This window comes from Podarcis erhardii (genome assembly GCF_964252035.2).
Source record: "Podarcis erhardii genome assembly, chromosome: 14".
Lineage (NCBI taxonomy): Eukaryota > Metazoa > Chordata > Lepidosauria > Squamata > Lacertidae > Podarcis > Podarcis erhardii.
Window position 1 is genome coordinate 53,841,103 of NC_138503.1, and position 17,897 is coordinate 53,858,999.

General features: G+C 52.1%; 1 protein-coding gene across 2 annotated transcripts in view; it reads left to right on the top strand.

Annotated features, from left to right (window-relative positions):
- The first annotated feature begins 251 nt into the window (after window positions 1-251).
- FSCN1 (fascin actin-bundling protein 1) overlaps window positions 252-17,897 on the top strand; it is a 44,209-nt gene continuing 26,563 nt past the window's right edge. Inside the window, exon 1 of one of the 2 annotated variants that reach the window (XM_081839875.1) lies at window positions 252-1,499. In XM_081839875.1, the coding sequence (XP_081696001.1) occupies window positions 674-1,499 (826 nt within the window). In that variant the 5' untranslated portion in view covers window positions 252-673. The remainder of the gene's footprint in view (window positions 1,500-17,897) is intronic. The other variant, XM_081839876.1, reaches the window with a different exon arrangement.

Sequence of the window (17,897 nt, forward strand, 5' to 3'; positions counted from 1 at the left end):
TCGCTAGCGGCACGCCCCTACTCAGAAGCAAGCCTCGGTGCCTCCAAGCGGGACTTACTCCCGGGAAAGCAGCTCCCACCATCGCCCTTTGCGCAGCATCGGGTCTGCAAGCAGACGCAGCTCCCCTCGGCGCGCCCCGCGCCCCAAAGGAAAGGCGCTCAGATGCGCTTGGGGATGGGCGCGCGCGGAAGGAAAGCGGAGGGGGTGCGCGCGTGTGCGGCTGCTTTCCTCTTTGCTGGGGGGGTGGGGGTGGGTCAGCCTTTTGCATTGTGGGTGGAGAAGGGCCCGGCAGCTCCGGATGAGGCCCCCTCCGTGCGCGGACTCCACCCCCTCTCGTCTGAGGCGCCTCGGAGGCGGGGTCGCCTTTTCTCTCCGTCTCTTATTAAAGGGGGGACCTGACATCACCCGCGCGCTAGAGAGAGGCGGCGGCCAGGGTGGCAACAGCAGCAGCAGCTGGGCTTTGTGAATCGGCCTTTGTGAATCGGGCAGGGGGAAGGCGAGGCCAGGCGAGGAGAAGGGGGGGCAGCAGCAGCAGCAGCAGCAGCTGGTCCGCCAGCCAGCCAGCCAGCCAGACAAAGGCAAGCCGAGGAAGGGGCCCCGCCAGCCAGCCAGCCAGCCAGCCAGCCAGCCCGACGCCGTTTCCCCCTCTCGCCCGGCTTTTGCGCGCCCCGCCATGACGGCCAACGGCACTTCGGAGTCGCTCCAGATCCAATTCGGCCTCATCAACTGCGGCAACAAGTACCTGACGGCCGAGGCGTTCGGCTTCAAGCTCAACGCGTCGGCGCCCAGCCTGAAGAAGAAGCAGATCTGGACGCTGGAGCAGGCGGGCGAGGACTCGACGGCCGTGTACCTGCGCAGCCACCTGGGCCGCTACCTGGCGGCCGACAAGGACGGGCACGTCAGCTGCGACAGCGAGGCGCCCGCCTCGGCCGACTGCCGCTTCGTCATCCTGGCGCACGACGACGGGCGCTGGTCGCTGCAGTCGGAGCCGCACCGTCGCTTCTTCGGCGGCACCGAGGACCGCCTGTCGTGCTTCGCGCAGAGCATCTCGGCGGCCGAGAAGTGGAGCGTGCACCTGGCGCTGCACCCGCAGGTGAACATCTTCAGCGTCACGCGCAAGCGCTACGCCCACCTGGCGGCCGCCCGCGACGAGATCGCCGTGGACCGCGACGTGCCGTGGGGCCTGGACGCGCTGGTCACGCTGGTCTTCCAGGAGCAGCGCTACAGCCTGCAGACGGCCGACCACCGCTTCCTGCGCCGCGACGGGCAGCTGGTGGCGCGGCCCGAGCCCGACGCCGGCTTCACGCTGGAGTTCCGCGCCGGCAAGGTGGCCTTCCGCGACGCCGACGGCAAGTACCTGGCGCCCTCGGGCCCCAGCGGCACCCTCAAGGCCGGCAAGAGCGCCAAGGTGGGCAAGGACGAGCTCTTCGTGCTCGAGCAGAGCAGCCCCCAGGTCGTGCTGCGCGCCGCCAACGACAGGAACGTCTCCATCCGGCAAGGTGAGGCAGCCCAGGAGGCCGTTCACACGGGCGGCGGGCGGGCTCCGGGTGCGCGCGTTCCCTTGGCCAGCCGGGTTGGCTACCCTCCTCCTCCTCTGTTTCCCCGCTCATATGCTGATTCACACGTGCGCTACGTCGCACGTGTAGGTGGCTTGCCCCGGGATGCGCTTTCCCTCGCGGGAAGGGAAGAGCAGAACACGTTCTCATGGGCGGCTCGGGCTCTCCTCCTTTGTTTCCCCCGCGTAGATGCTGATTCACACGTGCCGGGAGGGGGCAGGCTCCAAGTTCGTTCTTTCGCTCGCGGCTGCAAGTGGGAAACGTGTTCCCTTAGGCCTCATTGTCTCCCTTTCCCCACTCTGTTTATGCTGATTCACACGTGCGTAACTCCACGCGTGCATAACTTGGCGCTCTCCCGATGTCGGTACAGTTAATGCCTCGCGGCCTGAGCGCCTCTCTTTTGCAAGAAGTTGTTTCTAAGGAGCTTCGCCCCCCTTTTTTTTTTTTGCTGGAGGGGGGCGATTCAGATGTGGAAGTTGCAGGTGAACTCGAGTGGTGAGCGCATGGGCCCTTGGGGAGCGGCAAGGGAAATGGAACTTTGTTCCCCAGGCGGAGGGGGCGTTTTCCTGCCGCGGGGGGGGGGGGGAGCAGCAAAGGGGATCTTGTTGCAGGATTTCCCCCCTGTGCGACGGGATGGGCGGGAAATCCTTTCCCCAAAAACGTGGCACTCCACGAAGTGGGAGGGGGCCTCCTTCCTGCCCTTCCGAAATGTCTTTGATACAAACCAAGCCCTTTGTGAATGGGAAACAGGGAGCGGAAGGGAACAGTGAGTGGCGGAGATCCTGGCTTTGCAAGATGGGCACTCTCCCCCCCCCCCCCAGATACAGAATCGCTTTGTCTCATTCACCAACCCGTCTTCTGAGGAAGAGCCTGGTGGATCAGGCCCACCTAGTCCCACATCACAGTGGCCAAAAATACCCCACAGAGTATAGGAATCTAGATAGACTGCTCCTGGACCTGGAAGTTCTGCGAGAACACCTGAAGAGTCCTGCCAAATCAGGTCCAAGGGGGCTCATCCTGCTCTCTCAGTGGCCGGCCCGGTGCCTCAACTGGGAAACCCAGAGCCCTGGGGGCCAGTCTGTAGCCACTGCCCCCCCCCCCCCCCGCTAGCAACTAGGAGGGGAGGGGAAGCACAGGGCTCTCATTCTTCAGCTAGGCCTGCAGCAGCCCCCTCTCTTCCCTTTCTTGCCCCCCCCTTCTAGAAGTCTTAGCGTTCTCTCCCCCACTTCCATGTCTCATCAATTTAAGGGGGGGTAGTATTTGCAGAATCAGAACCCAAAAAAGAGCAGATATGCTAGCTGGCGCGAAAGCATCTCTGTGCACAATAAGGGGGGGGGCATCCTTTCAAGTTGACGACGGCATGAAAAACCTAATAATCCAGTTAATACTATTATTTGCTTTGTTTGTAATAGTAATACTTTATAGTTTATTAGTTATACCCGCCCATCTGGCTGAGTTTCCCCAGCCACTCTGGGCAGATCCCAATCAGTGTTAAAAATACAGCGTCAAATATTAAAAATTTCCCTAAACAGGGCTGCCTTCAGATGTCTTTTAAAGAGAAGATAGCTGCTTATTTCCTTCACATCTGAAGGGAGGGCGTTCCACAGGGCGGGCGCCACCACCGAGAAGGCCCTCTGCCTGGTTCCCTGTAACTTGGCTTCTTGCAATGAGGGAACCGCTAAAAGGCCCTCGGCGCTGGACCTCAGTGTCCGGGCTGAATGATGGGGGTGGAGACGCTCCTTCAGGTAGCACAAGGTGGTTGGTGCACATAGTTCTTCCCTGCTTTTTGTTGAATCCTCACAACGACCCTGTGAGGTAGGTTAGGCTAAGAGGCAGGGGCAGATTCCCAAGGTCATACACACACACACACACACACACACACACACAAACACATATGAATGGGGGGATTGGCACCCTGGTCTCTCCCAGACCCTCATCCACTGTGTCCCCCCTCCCCAACTGCTCGTCTTAATCTTGTGCAATGCAGGGAAGCAGAGCAGCATCTGGACTGTGAGCAGCTGGAGTGAGCAAGCAAGTCTGTGCACATGCGCACCTGGTCACAGGCCCCCGCCCCACCCACCTCCTCCCCAGACACGTGGTCCTCAGCCAGCAGCATCACTGTTCCTGCCTCTCCTCCCTGCATGCTGCCCCCTCCCCTCATGCTTTTACCACCCCCTCCCCCTCTCTCTACCCACCCCCCACTCCAGGCCTGCCTTCTGCCTCTTCCTCAGCTGTCCTGTTCCACCTGCTGCTCAATTGCCTAAATGGGGGGGGGGATGCTCCTCCTACCCGCATAGCACTGCCGGATCAAATTCCCCAAATCATCCCTAAATCTAGGGGACTTTGTGTTGGTGGTGCTAGGTCGGTTCTGGGGTGCATTGTGCACAAAGCATGGGCACCCTCTTCTGGGCATGGCTTTTTGGGTGGAGAAAACCTTAGGGACAGAGGTGATTTTTTATGGGGGGTGGGAATTGAGTTTGATTGCAACGCAAGCCACTAGTCCTGATCTCCTTTTCCAAATGTGTTCTTTCCCTCCCTCTCTCTTCTCCTTCCCAGCGCCACGATTTGTGCAGCTGTATCCTAGCTTTTTTATTTATCCCTCAAAGTGTGTGTCCTCCCCCCCCAGCCCCCCCCCGCTGCCTGCTGGGTTTGTAGCATCTATTTTTCACAAGGAGCGAAATGGAGGAAGGGGGTCTTTCACTGACAGCCCCTCTCTTCAAATTCATGCTGTATCTGATTTCTGCGGTGGGTACAGAGGCACCATAAGGTCAAAAATCCCCCCCCCCAAGCCCCATGGCTTCTCTGAAGAAGAGAGCAAACTCTGCCTCCTGCTTAGTTCTAAATTTGGGGTAGGCAGTTGTGGCTATTGATGGTCTGCCTTGGGGCAAGACAGATATTTTTCTTTTTCCTTTTCACTAATTGCATCGCTGCTGTCTGGGTTTTCCTAAACCTAGAAATCTCTGGCTCATTTTCCCTTTAAAAAGCTGACTCAACAGGAGATCAAAGACGGCTAATTCCACCAAGAAAACCTTCCATAGGAGCTTGCACCCGCCTCCCTTTTCTTTCTTTTTTAGAAAGCCAGTGATTAAGTTCTGGAAGCAATTCACTCCTCCCCACCCCCTTAAAAAAAATTACAGAATCTCATTAAACAGCCTGTCTTTGTGGTGGAAGGAACCATGAGAGGGTCTTAGCAGTTCCGTTTTGTTTGGTTTTTACTTTGGCCACTGAAAAGTGAAGCAAACCCTTAAAATTCTGTGCCTGGGCAGTCTGAATTCTGCAACATGTATGAATCATGAGGCCTAGGAACTTGATTTTTAAAAGGGCAAAGGAAGCTGAATTCTGTAGCCCGAACAGCAGCATCATTCCCCCCCCTGCCCCCACCCCACAACCACCTGAAGAATTGTGGCATGGATCCATAGCTGATTTTGGGGGGGGGGTGCGCAGAGGGGTAGGCAGAGTGTGGTGCAGAACACAGTGTATATTCAAGCCATAGTCAATGCCTGCTTAAAGCGCACAACTTTGCTCCAAAGAATCCTGGGAGTTGTAGTTGCACAGGGTAGCTCCATGCGGCTGGAACTGCAGTTCCCAGGATTCCTTGGGAGCAAAGCCACACACATTGAATGTGCTTCAGAGGCATCTGGTGGATCTGTTCCGTGTGTGCTGTGAATCCTTTCGCCTCTCCGCAATTCCCCAGCCTAGCTGGGTTTTGCTGGAGCCTGAAACTGACACAGTTCCGTGAATGGGTTTTAGCTGAAAATCTGAGCTGAGTGGCCGACTTCTTAGCTGACCTACATTGAAGTAGCACAAAGGGAGCTTTGCGCCTGCTGGCCGGCCCTTCGGCTGAGTCAGCTGCATGCCAAGCCTGTCCTCCGCCCCCCCTTGTCTCTGGGCTTGCATGCCTGCAGCCGGGTGACCGTCTCAGAGTCCTTGCACAAGGGGGGGGGGAGAGAACAGAGCCCCTGAGGATTTATGGGGGCACAGCCTGGCTGGCTGCAGAAAGTATGTGTGCAGGCACATGCAAGATTGATGGTGGGGGCCTGCTGCTTAGGAACAGCCCTGGGTACCATTTTAACGAAAAAGAAAGCATTTTGCTGGAGAGTTCTTAAAAATTACAGATAACCTTGGCTGGGCCAGGGGGCGTTCGGAGGTTAAGGCTAGGACTCGGGAGTTGTTGTTTAGTCGTGTCCGCCTCTTCATGACCCCCTGGACCAGAGCACGCCAGGCCCTCCTGTCTTCCACTGCCTCCCGCAGTTTGGTCAAACTCATGCTGGTCGCTTCGAGAACACTGTCGCACCATCTCGTCCTCTGTCGTCCCCTTCTCCTTGCGCCCTCCATCTTTCCCAGCATCAGGGTCTTTTCCAGGGAGTCTTCTCTTCTCATGAGGTGGCCAAAGTCTTGGAACCTCAGCTTCAGGATCTGTCCTTCCAGGGAGCACTCAGGGCTGATTTCCTTCAGAATGGAGAGGTTTGATGTTCTTGCAGTCCGTGGGACTCTCAAGAGTCTCCTCCAGCACCAGAATTCAAAAGCATCAATTCTCGCAGGTTCAAATCCTCGCTTTAGCCACAAAGCACCCCTACCTCACAGGGCTCTTGGGAGGATAAAAGGGGGAGTGCTTTGTACAGGACTCTAGAAACTACTCAGAGTAAGGGGAGAAGAGAAGAATGCACAATGCTGTGCGTGACAGATGTTTGCCTTGATGCATCAGTGCTAGCGAGCTGTCGGATTATCCCAGTTTGTTGAGTGGCCGTGAAGAGAGATGTGTGGTCAGAGCGCCTTTCCAGACCAGGCTGCAGCAGGGATCTCTCAGATCAAGCACCGGCCTCGGGTTCAGGAGGCGACTGCTGGCAAACCACTTCTTCAGTCTCAAACCCCACCCTGCAATCTGGAGGTAACACTGGCCTACTTTGCATGGTTCCTGTAAGGGCCACCAGTGCACAAGACATGCTCTAAATCAGCCTTTCTCAACCTGTGGGTCCCCAGATGTTGTTGAACTACAACTCCCATCACCCCTCGCTAGCAAGGCCAGAGCTCAGGGATGATGGGAGTTGTAGTCCAACAACATTTGGGGACTCGCAGGTTGAGAACCGCTGCTCTAAATGCTTGACAAGGTGCTGAGTTCTGTGGGGCTTCTGAGCTTCTCCTGAGAATCCCAAAGGAGGGGTGTCTGCCATCCCATAATGGGGTGAACTCTGGCGCCCTGTCTCTTTGCTGTACACCCTCTTCCAGTTGCTCCTCCCATTTTGGAAAATGCCAGGGTCTTCTCAAGCGAAAGTTAGATAGAAGGTGACTTGGGCTACCTTCATTACATCCCTTTCCCCTGTTGGGGTGGCAGCAAAGCTTGAAGTGCCTGTATATTTATTTGATTGCATCAATATCCCACCTTTTTCTGCAAGTTGGCCCACATGGTTCTTGCCCAGCTCATTTAACCCCTCACAACAACCCTGTAAGGTAGGTTGTGCTGGGAGCGACAGAGGCTGGCTCCTGAGTGAGCTTCGTGGCCAGTTGATGGGGATTCGAACTCTGGTCTCCCAGGTCCTAGCCCAAGGCTCTTAACTTCTGCACTACGCCGGCTCTTCCATGCAGGCACACAGCAAAGAGCAGCAGGCCAAAGCATAGTTCTCAACTTATTAGGCTCACCATGACTGCTATCCTGTGAGCAGCTTCCTGGTCTTTGCTTCTGACTGCATAGCTTCAAGCTGCAAGACACAATGAGCTTTAGGAGATGAAATGCAACTGTTAGCTTTCAATTAGATATGCAAACTGTCTCGCAAATAAGTTCCAGTTACAGATAGGTAGCCGTGTTGGTCTGCCATAGTCAAAACAAAACAAATTCCTTCCAGTAGCACCTTAAAGACCAACTAAGTCAGTTCTTGGTATGAGCTTTCGTGTGCATGCACACTTCTTCAGATAGTGCATGCACACGAAAGCTCATACCAAGAACTGACTTAGTTGGTCTTTAAGGTGCTACTGGAAGGAATTTGTTTTGTTTTGCAAATAAGTGTTAGCTTTTAAAGTGTTAGGGTGAGGTAGGAACCCTATCAAAGAAAAAGCAAGCAGTATCCAGCCTTTGCCTGATTTATTTTTCCGGCTTCCTCCATGCTAAACTGCCACAAACAAACTTGAAAGCCTCCTTATCTCCTCACTTGCCAGGGCACGGAAGATTCACCAGTAATCCTGGCCCCTCTTGACCACTGGCCACGTGGACTGGGGCTGATGGGAGTGGAGTCCTTTTGGCAAGGATAGCCTGGTGACTCAGGCACTGGTAACTGCCAATGGAGCTGCCCTTGAAAATTACCCAGAAGCTGCAATTAGTGCAAATTACAGCTGCCGGATCATTAACTGTTTCAAAGCTGGATAGAATTGTGTGTTTAACACAGAAAGGCTAAAGGAGGTCCATTGGTTGCCTGTTTGCTGCCTGTTCAGTGCCAGGCCAAATGCCAAGTGTTGGCATAGGGCCAGAAAGCCTTAAAAAGCAGGAGCCAAATATCTGTGGGCAGGTCTCTCTCTTTCCTGCCCTGCCTGTGCCAGGAGATGAGACCAGTCAGCGGGTGAGCCAAGGATTGTAAAATGCACACCGTGTGTCCTTTGTCACGCAGGGATCACCGGGTGAGATGCAAAATGTAAAGCCACACGAAAACAACCACAGAAATATTGAAAGCAACTAGGGCCACAGGAAGCTGCTTTAGACTGAGTCGGGCCATTGCATTCACCTAGCTGAGTTGTGTCTGCACTGACTGGCAGCAGCAGCTCTCCAGAATTTCAGGCAGGGAGTCGCTCCCTCCCTGGAGATGCCAGCAGGATTGAACCTGTGACGTTCTGCATGCAAGGCAGTTGCTTTGCTACTGAGCTAAATCACTTCCTCTCAAATTCACAGTCCAGTTTTGTATTCATAGAATCATAGAATCCTAGAGTTGGAAGAGACCACAAGGGCCATGGAGTCCAACCCCCTGCCAAGCAGGAAACACCATCAGAGCACTCCTGACATATGGTTGTCAAGCCTCTGCTTAAAGACCTCCAAAGAAGGAGACTCCACCACACTCCTTGGCAGCAAATTCCACTGTCAAACAGCTCTTACTGTCAGGAAGTTCTTCCTAATGTTTAGGTGGAATCTTCTTTCTTGTAGTTTGGATCCATTGCTCCGTGTCCGCTTCTCTGGAGCAGCAGAAAACAACCTTTCTCCCTCCTCTATGTGACATCCTTTTATATATTTGAACATGGCTATCATATCACCCCTTAACCTCCTCTTCTCCAGGCTAAACATGCCCAGCTCCTTTAGCCGTTCCTCATAAGGCATCGTTTCAGGCCTTTGACCATTTTGGTTGCCCTCCTCTGGACACGTTCCAGTTTGTCCGTGTCCTTCTTGAACTGTGGTGCCCAGAACTGGACACAGTACTCCAGGTGAGGTCTGACCAGAGCAGAATACAGTGGCACTATTACTTCCCTTGATCTAGATGCTATACTCCTATTGATGCAGCCCAGAATTGCATTGGCTTTTTTAGCTGCCGCGTCACTCTGTTGGCTCATGTCAAGTTTGTGGTCAACCAAGACTCCTAGATCCTTTTCACATGTACTGCTCTCAAGCCAGGTGTCACCCATCTTGTATTTGTGCCTCTCATTTTTTTTGCCCAAGTGCAATACTTTACATTTCTCCGTATTAAAATTCATCTTGTTTGTTTTGTTCAACACCACTCTATCCACCAGGAAGACTTACCTTATGAAGAGTCCTGGTACAGCCCAGGCTTTGTTTGGTGCAGCCCAAAGAGCCCTCCTGGCATACTCAAATCTCAGAGAAAGCTGCCTTGTGCTGGGGTTGGACTAGATGACCCTTGGGACCCTTCCCACTGCAGTTTTGTGATTCTGCGAGATCAGCCTTGCCATCCCTGAGTCCAGGGTTCCAGACAGGGGTCTTACCTGGAGACTGAACGCAGAACATTCTGCAGGCCAAGCAGCTGCTCTGCCTTTGTGCAATGGCCCTTTTCTAGGTCACAGGCAGGATAGGGCAGCAAGAGACGCTATGATGGGATGCTGGATCCTAAGCTGTTCAGGGCTCTGTATAGCGGTGGGACTGGTAGCCAATAAGCAGCCAGGGGAGGGCAAAGGGCCCTCCTAGTGGTGGTATCCTGCCTGCAGAACGCCCTCTCCTTGGAAGCATGTGTGGTGTTGGCACTTAGAATTTCAGCACCAAGACTGAGTTGTTTGCATTGGTCTTGGAGCATTATTTTGCTTGGGGTGTGTAACTCACGTTAGGTATTACTGGGGGTTTTTATTAGCTGTGATTCAAACAGTCAATGTGGTTTGAGATGTTTCTTGTCTACTATATATTTTGGAGCAAGGCTTACCGGGCATGGGCCAGATCACTCCTGCGGAGATACTCTTTGGGCTGGACCAGCGCAGCACGACGCCGGAAATTGCGTCTGCGCATGCCCAGACGCCGGAAATCGTGCCAGCACAGAAGCAATCTTTGCATCTGAGCATGCACAGAAGTGGTTTCCCGTGCCACGGACATGCACAGAAGTGATTTTCGGCGTCTGGGTATGCGCAGAAGTGATTGCCGGAGCCACAGAAGAGAGTCCCCGTGCTGTGCTGTGCTGGTTTAGCGCAGTGCGCGAGGACTCGCCAAGCAGGTGGCTTGGTTTGGGGGTGGCTCATGGGCTGGTTAAGCGCCCCCCCCATGGGCCTTAGGTTGCTGACCTCTGTTTTGGAGAAGGGTGTGCCTCTCTATTCTCTATGCATCTGGGCGCTTCTTGAGATGCCACCGCCAAATTTAGCACCAAGGTTCTCAAGATGGAGGAGCCAGTTTTTTTGTCTGTATTTGGATGCCATTGGCTGGAAGAGCAGGTGCCGGTGTGCATTTTTGGACACCATGAGTTGCCATTTTGAAACAAGATGGCAGACCGAACCCTTCCAAACTGCACAAGAATGCCTTTGAAGATATTGCCACCCGATTTTGTGTGGCAGTTCCCAGGATTGGAGAGCAGGTTTTATTGAACCTTTGAATACCTTCAGGTGCCATTTTGAAACAAAATGGCGGACCGAAATATTTTTTTAAAGGTTTCATAAAATTTCCAAGCATCGCCAGCTACTTTATGCAAGAGTAGCTTTGATTCTGTTCCACGCCTGGGGTTCCACTGTGAGGAACATCTGGAGGGCCACAGGCCTTTAGAAAAAGGGGCCCTTGGCAGCCAGCTTTGTTTGCTGCGATGCTTCAGTGGCACAGATTTAAGCTGCAGTGCGCAGTAGGGATGGCCTTTGTGGACAAGCACACAGGTGAAAGTAATTTTTTAAGCAGTGGCCTGGCTTACAAGCTTTCTGGGCTAGCAAAGTGATTGGCAGAATTGGGGTGTGGTTTTATTTTTTTAATAAAAAAATTGCTGATGCAGTTTCCCTCCGGTTACGTTTTTTCTTGCAGGGCTTTTGCCAACCAGAGGCCATGGCAGGCAGCTGCCTCGACGCCACCCATTTGCCCTCCACCCTCTGGACATGAGCTGTTGGGTTCTCAGATTCTGGCAGATGTTAAATATTTGTCTGACGGGAGGGGGAGGAGGGAGGTTGGGAGAACAAGGGCTGGATTGTGATGGTGGGAAGAGAGGCGATTTCGGAGCTTAGTTGCAGAGGGGGCTCGGTGGGGCGGGAGGCGAGGCTCCTGTTTCAGTCCTTTGTCACTTTGGAAAACCAGATGTGATGGAGGATGGGGAGAGAGGGAGGGAGGGAGAGGTTGGTGGGTTTGACTGGGTGGAGAAATGTGGCTGTTCTCAGCTCTGCCTTCTTGTGAGCTGCTTGACAAACCTCTTTGCAGATGCAAAAGGGGGGCAGCATTCTTCCACCCCCCATTCCGTTGGAGAAGGAGGGCTGTCAACAGCTGCTAACCATAATGACTGTGCTGTACACCCCCAGTTGGAGACAGCCATGCTTTTGCATTCAAGTGTCTGGAAACCAAAGGAGGGGAGAGGACTTTTGCAGTCACTGTGAGAATTGGATGTTGGACTACATGGGCCATTGGTTCTCTCCCAGGGAGGGAGGCCTTTTAAGTTGTACCAAGTCTGGGCTACCAGTCCTCTTAATAAGGTAGCCATCTCCCAGTTAGGCAGGTACTGGCAATGGTTAGCTTTGGATGCAAGGTGTGAAAGCAGGAAAGGTAAAGGGACCCCTGACCATTAGGTCCAGTTGTGGCCGACTCTGGGGTTGTGGCGCTCATCTCGCTTTACTGGCCGAGGGAGCCGGCGTACAGCTTCCGGGTCATGTGGCCAGCATGACTAAGCCGCTTCTGGCGAACCAGAGCAGCGCACGGAAACGCCGTTTACCTTCCCGCCAGAGCGGTACCTATTTATCTACTTGCACTTTGAGGTGCTTTCGAACTGCTAGGTGGGCAGGAGCAGGGACCGAGCAACGGGAGCTCACCCCGTTGCAGGATTTGAACCACCAACCTCCTGATCGGCAAGTCCTAGGCTCTGTGGTTTAACCCACAGAGCCACCCGCGTCCCTTGTGAAAGCATTGGTCTCTCTCTGTTTATTGCATTTATCTCCCCCTTTTTCTCCCAAGGAGCTCAAGGTGGTGTACATAGTTCTCGTCCTCCCCATTTGTCCTCACAAACAACCCTGTGAAGTAGGCTAGGCTAAGCGTGTCTGGCTGTCTGTCTTGCCAAATGCAAGGCAGTTCTTTTCATGAGATTCAGAAGCAATACAAACACAAGTGAGTGAGAAGGTTAAAGATTTTGTTTTCTAAACAGCAATCATTATATACATTACCAAGCATGCACTTCGACCAGCCACTGGGAAGCCCTCAAGAAGTGGCCAAGTGACCCCTAGGTAGCCTTCGTTTGCACGGCCCTTCAATCAGTCCATGCACTTGTTTCTCAGAACTATGCCCCAAAACCATTGGATTTATAGATACTAACTTGTTAGCCTACATGCCTTGCCCGACTAGCTAGTGCAGATTATTAATTAGCTAGCCCCCTCTTCCAATACAGCACGTTCCTCCAAACAATGTCTAACATCAAAGAAGGTCAGAAGGTACCCATCACTATCTGCTTCTTCCTTCCACCAGATTATACATTAAAGGCTGCTCTCAGCCATCAAAGAACTTTAACAAGAGATAGAGAGGGGCAGTAAACAGGCAGGAAGGAGATGACCATGTCAGATCACTAAACTCCTCAAACTACACTGGAACTACACTGGCTTCGAACTCCTCAAACTACTCTGGCTTCCAAGGTCCTCCAGTGACCTTCATGGCAGAGTAGGAGATTGGGACCCTTGGTCTCCTGGGTTCCAGTCTAGCACTAACCACTACACTACACTACACTACACTACACTACACTACACTACACTACTGCTCTCCCTCCCTCTCACTGTGTGTGTGTGTGGAGAGAGAGAGAGAGAGAGAGAGAGAGAGAGATGCACAGATGAAGCAATGTTGAATACAAAATTGTATTGTGAATTTTAGGGAAATTTGGCTTGAATCTAGGGGTTTCGAAATCATCTCTTAAAAACAGGCCTGGGCGCGTCGTCTTTCCCAAGGCAGATAAAGCAGCATGCCAGCTATCTAGAAGAGAGAGCACAGACCTCAGACATCATGTTTGGCCTGTGATGAAGGGAACCGTCCCTGTTTCTCCATCTATCTCATTTGGTTCCAAGGCATAATCTGAGCCACTGGTCTTCAGCTGGGTGTTCAAGACTTTGGGTGTTTGGGAGTGTGGCCTGAGCCAAGATGGGTCACAACAGGAGCACTGCCGTGCAAGGATGTGGCAAAAGATGAAGAAACGTGTCTCCAAAAATACACGTTTGGGTTAAAAGTGGGTTTTGGGTCTGAAGAAGGTACTTGATCTAAGCCTTGTTGGAGCTCTGGAATTTTCCTCCTCCCTGTCTGTGGCAGCCAATGTGTTGGGCTCCCAACTCCTACTTCTCTGGCCATTAGCTCATCTGGCTAGGGCTGATGGGAGATGTTGAGGGGCACCTTGTTGGCTCTCACCACTGTGGCACAGAGGACATACCCAGTTTGGGAGATGTGTTCCAAAGGGGTGGGACTTCAGCATGTGAACATCGGAAGAGCCCATTGCTGGATCAGGCCACAGGCCCACCTAGTTCAGTGCCCTGTTCTCACAGTGGTTCACCAGGCATAGCTGTCAACTTTTCTCTTTTCTTGCGAGGAACCCTATTTGGAACAAGGGAATTTCGCTTAAAAGGGAAAAGTTGACAGCTGAGCCACTAGCTATGCCACCAGGTGCCCCAACGGGAAACCCTCAGCTGGGCTTCAGAGCACAAACATCATGGCTGGTAGCTTCTCCTCCTTGAATTTGTCTCATCTCCTTTTAAAGACATCCAAGTTGGTCACTATTGCTGCCTCCAGAATGAGGCAGCTTGACTGGTGACTGGGAGCGGCCGCCAGGACCACATAACACCGGTCCTGAGAGATCTGCATTGGCTCCCAGTATGTTTCCAAGCACAATTCAAAGTGTTGGTGCTGACCTTCAAAGCCCTAAACGGCCTCGGTCCAGTATACCTGAAGGAGCGTCTCCACCCCCATTGTTCTGCCCGGACACTGAGGTCCAGCTCTGAGGGCCTTCTGGCGGTTCCCTCCCTGCGAGAAGTGAGATTGCAGGGAACCAGACAGAGGGCCTTCTCAGTTGTGGCTCCTGCCCTGTGGAATGCCCTCCCATCAGATGTCAAGGAAATAAACAACTATCTGACTTTTAGAAGACATCTGAAGGCAGCCCTGTTTAGGGAAGTTTTTAACGTTTGATGTTCTGTTGTGCTTTTAATTCTGTTGGGAGCCACCCAGAGTGGCTGGGGAAACCCAGCCAGATGGGCGAGGTATAAATAATAAATTAATTATTATTCCTGTTGGAAGGAGTTCTGCAGTTTCACTCTGCCCTTTGTGAAGAAGTCTGTTGTTTTTATCTGCCCTGAATCTTCCAACATTCAGCTTCGTTGGGTGATTAGCTGCTTCAGAAGGCTGCGGGGGGTGGGGGGGTGTTTGCTTTTGGGAGCAAACAGGGAAGATTCCAGTAGATTGTGCAGTACAGCAATACAGAAGCTGCGACGCCCCTGCAGGTCTGTTGGACTACAACTCCCATCGGCCCCTGCCAGTGCGGGCAATGGCTTAGAATGGCCGGGGGGGGTTGCCCCCCTCCACCTCCTCCTGGACCACTGGTGTTGGGTAGGGGCTTGTGCTGTTTGGCTTCTCCCTAAGCAGCTTGCTGGGAGTTAATTAACTTAATGGCTAGGAAGCTATCAGTGCCAGCCTATGAGGGCAGCGGGCCTCTCCTCACATGGGAGGGGGTTGTTCTCCAGCTGAGTGGTGTGTGAGGCTGATGAGAGAATAATGGGACCATAGGACTGTAGAGTTGGAGGGGATACCAAGAGTCATCTAGTCCAATTCCCTGCAATTTGGGAACCACAACCGGAGCATCCCTGATGGGAAGAAGATTTGGGGTGGGAATGTCAAATATTTGGCTGCTGACTCACGGACCCCAATAGGCATGAATGAGAGACATACCAGGCTGTGTATGTGTGTGTGAGAATCTGACTTGGACTGTGATGGCTGCAGTTGGTTGAATTTCCCTGACACCCTCCCCATTCCATCATATCTTCCACCTCCTTTATTAGAATAAACTCTCTATGCCACAGGTAGGCAAACTAAGGCCCAGGGGCCAGATCCGGCCCAATCGCCTTCTCACTCTGGCCCGTGGACAGTCCGGGAATCAGTGTGTTTTCACATGAGTAGAATGTGTGCTTTTATTGAAAATGCATCTCTGGGTTATTTGTGGGGCATAGGAATTCGTTCATTCCCCACCCCCCAAGCATAGTCCGCCCCCACCCCACAAGGTCTGAGGGACAGTGGACTGGCCCCCTGCTGGAAAAGTTTGCTGACCCCTGCTCTACGCAAGAGGAGGAGGAGGCAAAAGGAGGTCTGGCTGTTTGTCCTGAGCTGCCAGGGCAGATAAGACAAGCCCTTGTTCCTCTCCCTGTTGCAATGTTGTAAATACCTGAGGCCCGAAAAGTGTGGCCTTTCCTCTTCCCCCATCCCACCCCAAAACTCAACTTGGGTGAACCTTTGCTCTCTGGAGCAAGCATCCCACCTTAAAAAGGAGTTTGATCCAAAACACCCACCCACCTCACTCACACACACCGCAGCCTATCACAAACAAACAATCACATCCTAGGCGAACCCCAACCTCTCTCACCACCAAAGGAACACAAGTGAACAACACAAGCACGCTGACACCAAACTCTACATACATTAAGCATAATAGAAACACCGCTACCCGACCCCATCCCATCCATCTCCCCTCCCTCCACCCCCTTTCTTTTTTTTCTTTTTCTTTTTCTTTCTTTTCTTCTCCCCCTAATGCCTCAACAAATGAAACGGATTTGTAAAAATGTTACATGGAGGGGGGAAAAAAATACGAGGCATTACACTCACACTGTAAAACAAGAAAACCCTAAATAAAATATTTTTTTAAAAAAAGAGAAAAAAAGGAGTTGTCTTCTTTAAGCCACTTGCCTGGCAATGCTGCACCTCAGTTTGAAAGCCCTGTGATGGGAAGGAGGAGGATTGCCGATCCTGACTGCTGCCTTCACCCCCCCTCTCTTCCCCCCTTTTCCTGTTGTGATTTGAGGATTGATTCCTTTGTCATCCCCCCTCCCCTTTCCTCCCAAAGGTAGGCAGAAGAAACGGCAAGAGAAAAGCAATAACCCACAGCTCCGCCATGGCCAGTAAATCGCAGTTAGCAATTCCTTGCAATGCAATCTCTGCTTCCTCTCTCTCTCTCTGAAACCAGAGAGTTTGTTTCCCTCCAGCTCATCTTACCCAGCAGTGAATCAACAGTGGCGGCTTGTGCTCTGAGATTGCAGCTGGGACCCATTTGTTCTTCTGACTGGGTTTCCCCTCCTCCCCTCCCACAAGCAGGGGGGGGGGGGATTTTTGTTTCGCACTTTGATTGAAGGCAAACCTGAAAACTCTCCTGCCCAAACCATCCCTGCTCACCTCTCTTGTCGCTAGTAGGGTTGTGCATTGTGGTTCACTCGAATCCAGCTGTTCCTGAACTTGGGGGGGGGAAGCATTGCCCCCCTTAGATCCATGAATTTATCCCCAGTGCCCCCAACTCTGTAAAATAAAGCATTATTCAATATCATGGTTTGCAGGAAGGTGATAGCACAAAAAAATTCAAGGCAGTGATAGTTAATTGCACACTTGTTCAAAATCCAATTGAAAGTGTTTAGTTTAATGAAATTGAAGGAACTCGATCCATGATGCCAGCTATTGCCAATATTTGTTTTAAAAATATTTGTATACTGCTATATGAAAACAGGAAAGAAAAAGTTTTAAAAATCACTATCTTGTGACAACGCAGCATTGTAAATATGAAAAAATGAGATCCCAAAGAAAATGGCCTTGAAAGCAGTAAAAAAAATTAAATATGAGGCTAGAGGTGTTTTGCTCTAGGTTTTAGTATGGTCAATTTTAAATAAGCGATCAATGCATCATCTCGCACGTTGCCTCTTAGCACCCCCTATGTAACCCCCCTGGGGTGTGATCTTGCCCACTTTGAGACCCCCTGCTTTCATCCATGAAAAGCCTTTTGTGCCTATGGGAAGCAGTGGCCAATTCATTGGTAATGGAATGACTAATATTCAAATGGTTACACTCTGAATACTGGAAAATTGGGATTTCGTTCTGCATGCATAAGAGGTGAATGTTCTCCCATTCTGTGCCTGCTGGTCCCTCTTCTCAATGTGAGATGAACTCTGGGATCAGGGGTGACGACAGGAGCTTTTTTCGCCAAAAGGCCAGAGTGGGTGTGGCCACGCCAAGACCGAATTATGCACGGCCACCTCATTCCAGCTCTCTGGCTAGTGTAGACGTATCATAACCATTTGGATTGCACAACATGCCCCTTATTGTAGTGGTTGTGGTTCCTTGGACTGGGAGCTGGGAGATAAGCATGCCTTGGGATTCTTTGTGGCTGGAAGGTACCCTAGGTGAGAGGGAATTCCATGCAAGTGATGTCTCAGCTGGTGAAAAAAGGATGGATCTTTGCATCCTCTTGAGGTAGATCAGATGTCCTGGCAGGTGATGGAAAGTTGGCAGAAGAAACGTGGGCAGAGGGGCAGTCTTGCGATCCCTGCATTTTGCTATTGCAGATATGTAGTTTTCAGAATGCAATTGCATTTCGAAGCTGGAAGTTTTCAATAGCCATAAAGCAAGGCCTGCAGTTCAGCAGTACACTGGCCTCTATTATCTCTCTCTCTCTTTCTCTCTCTCTCTTTGCATTTTTGTACTAAAACAACGGCGTTGTCTTTGTCTTTCACACACTTGGGACAAAGGGGTTTGGGAGAGCCTTA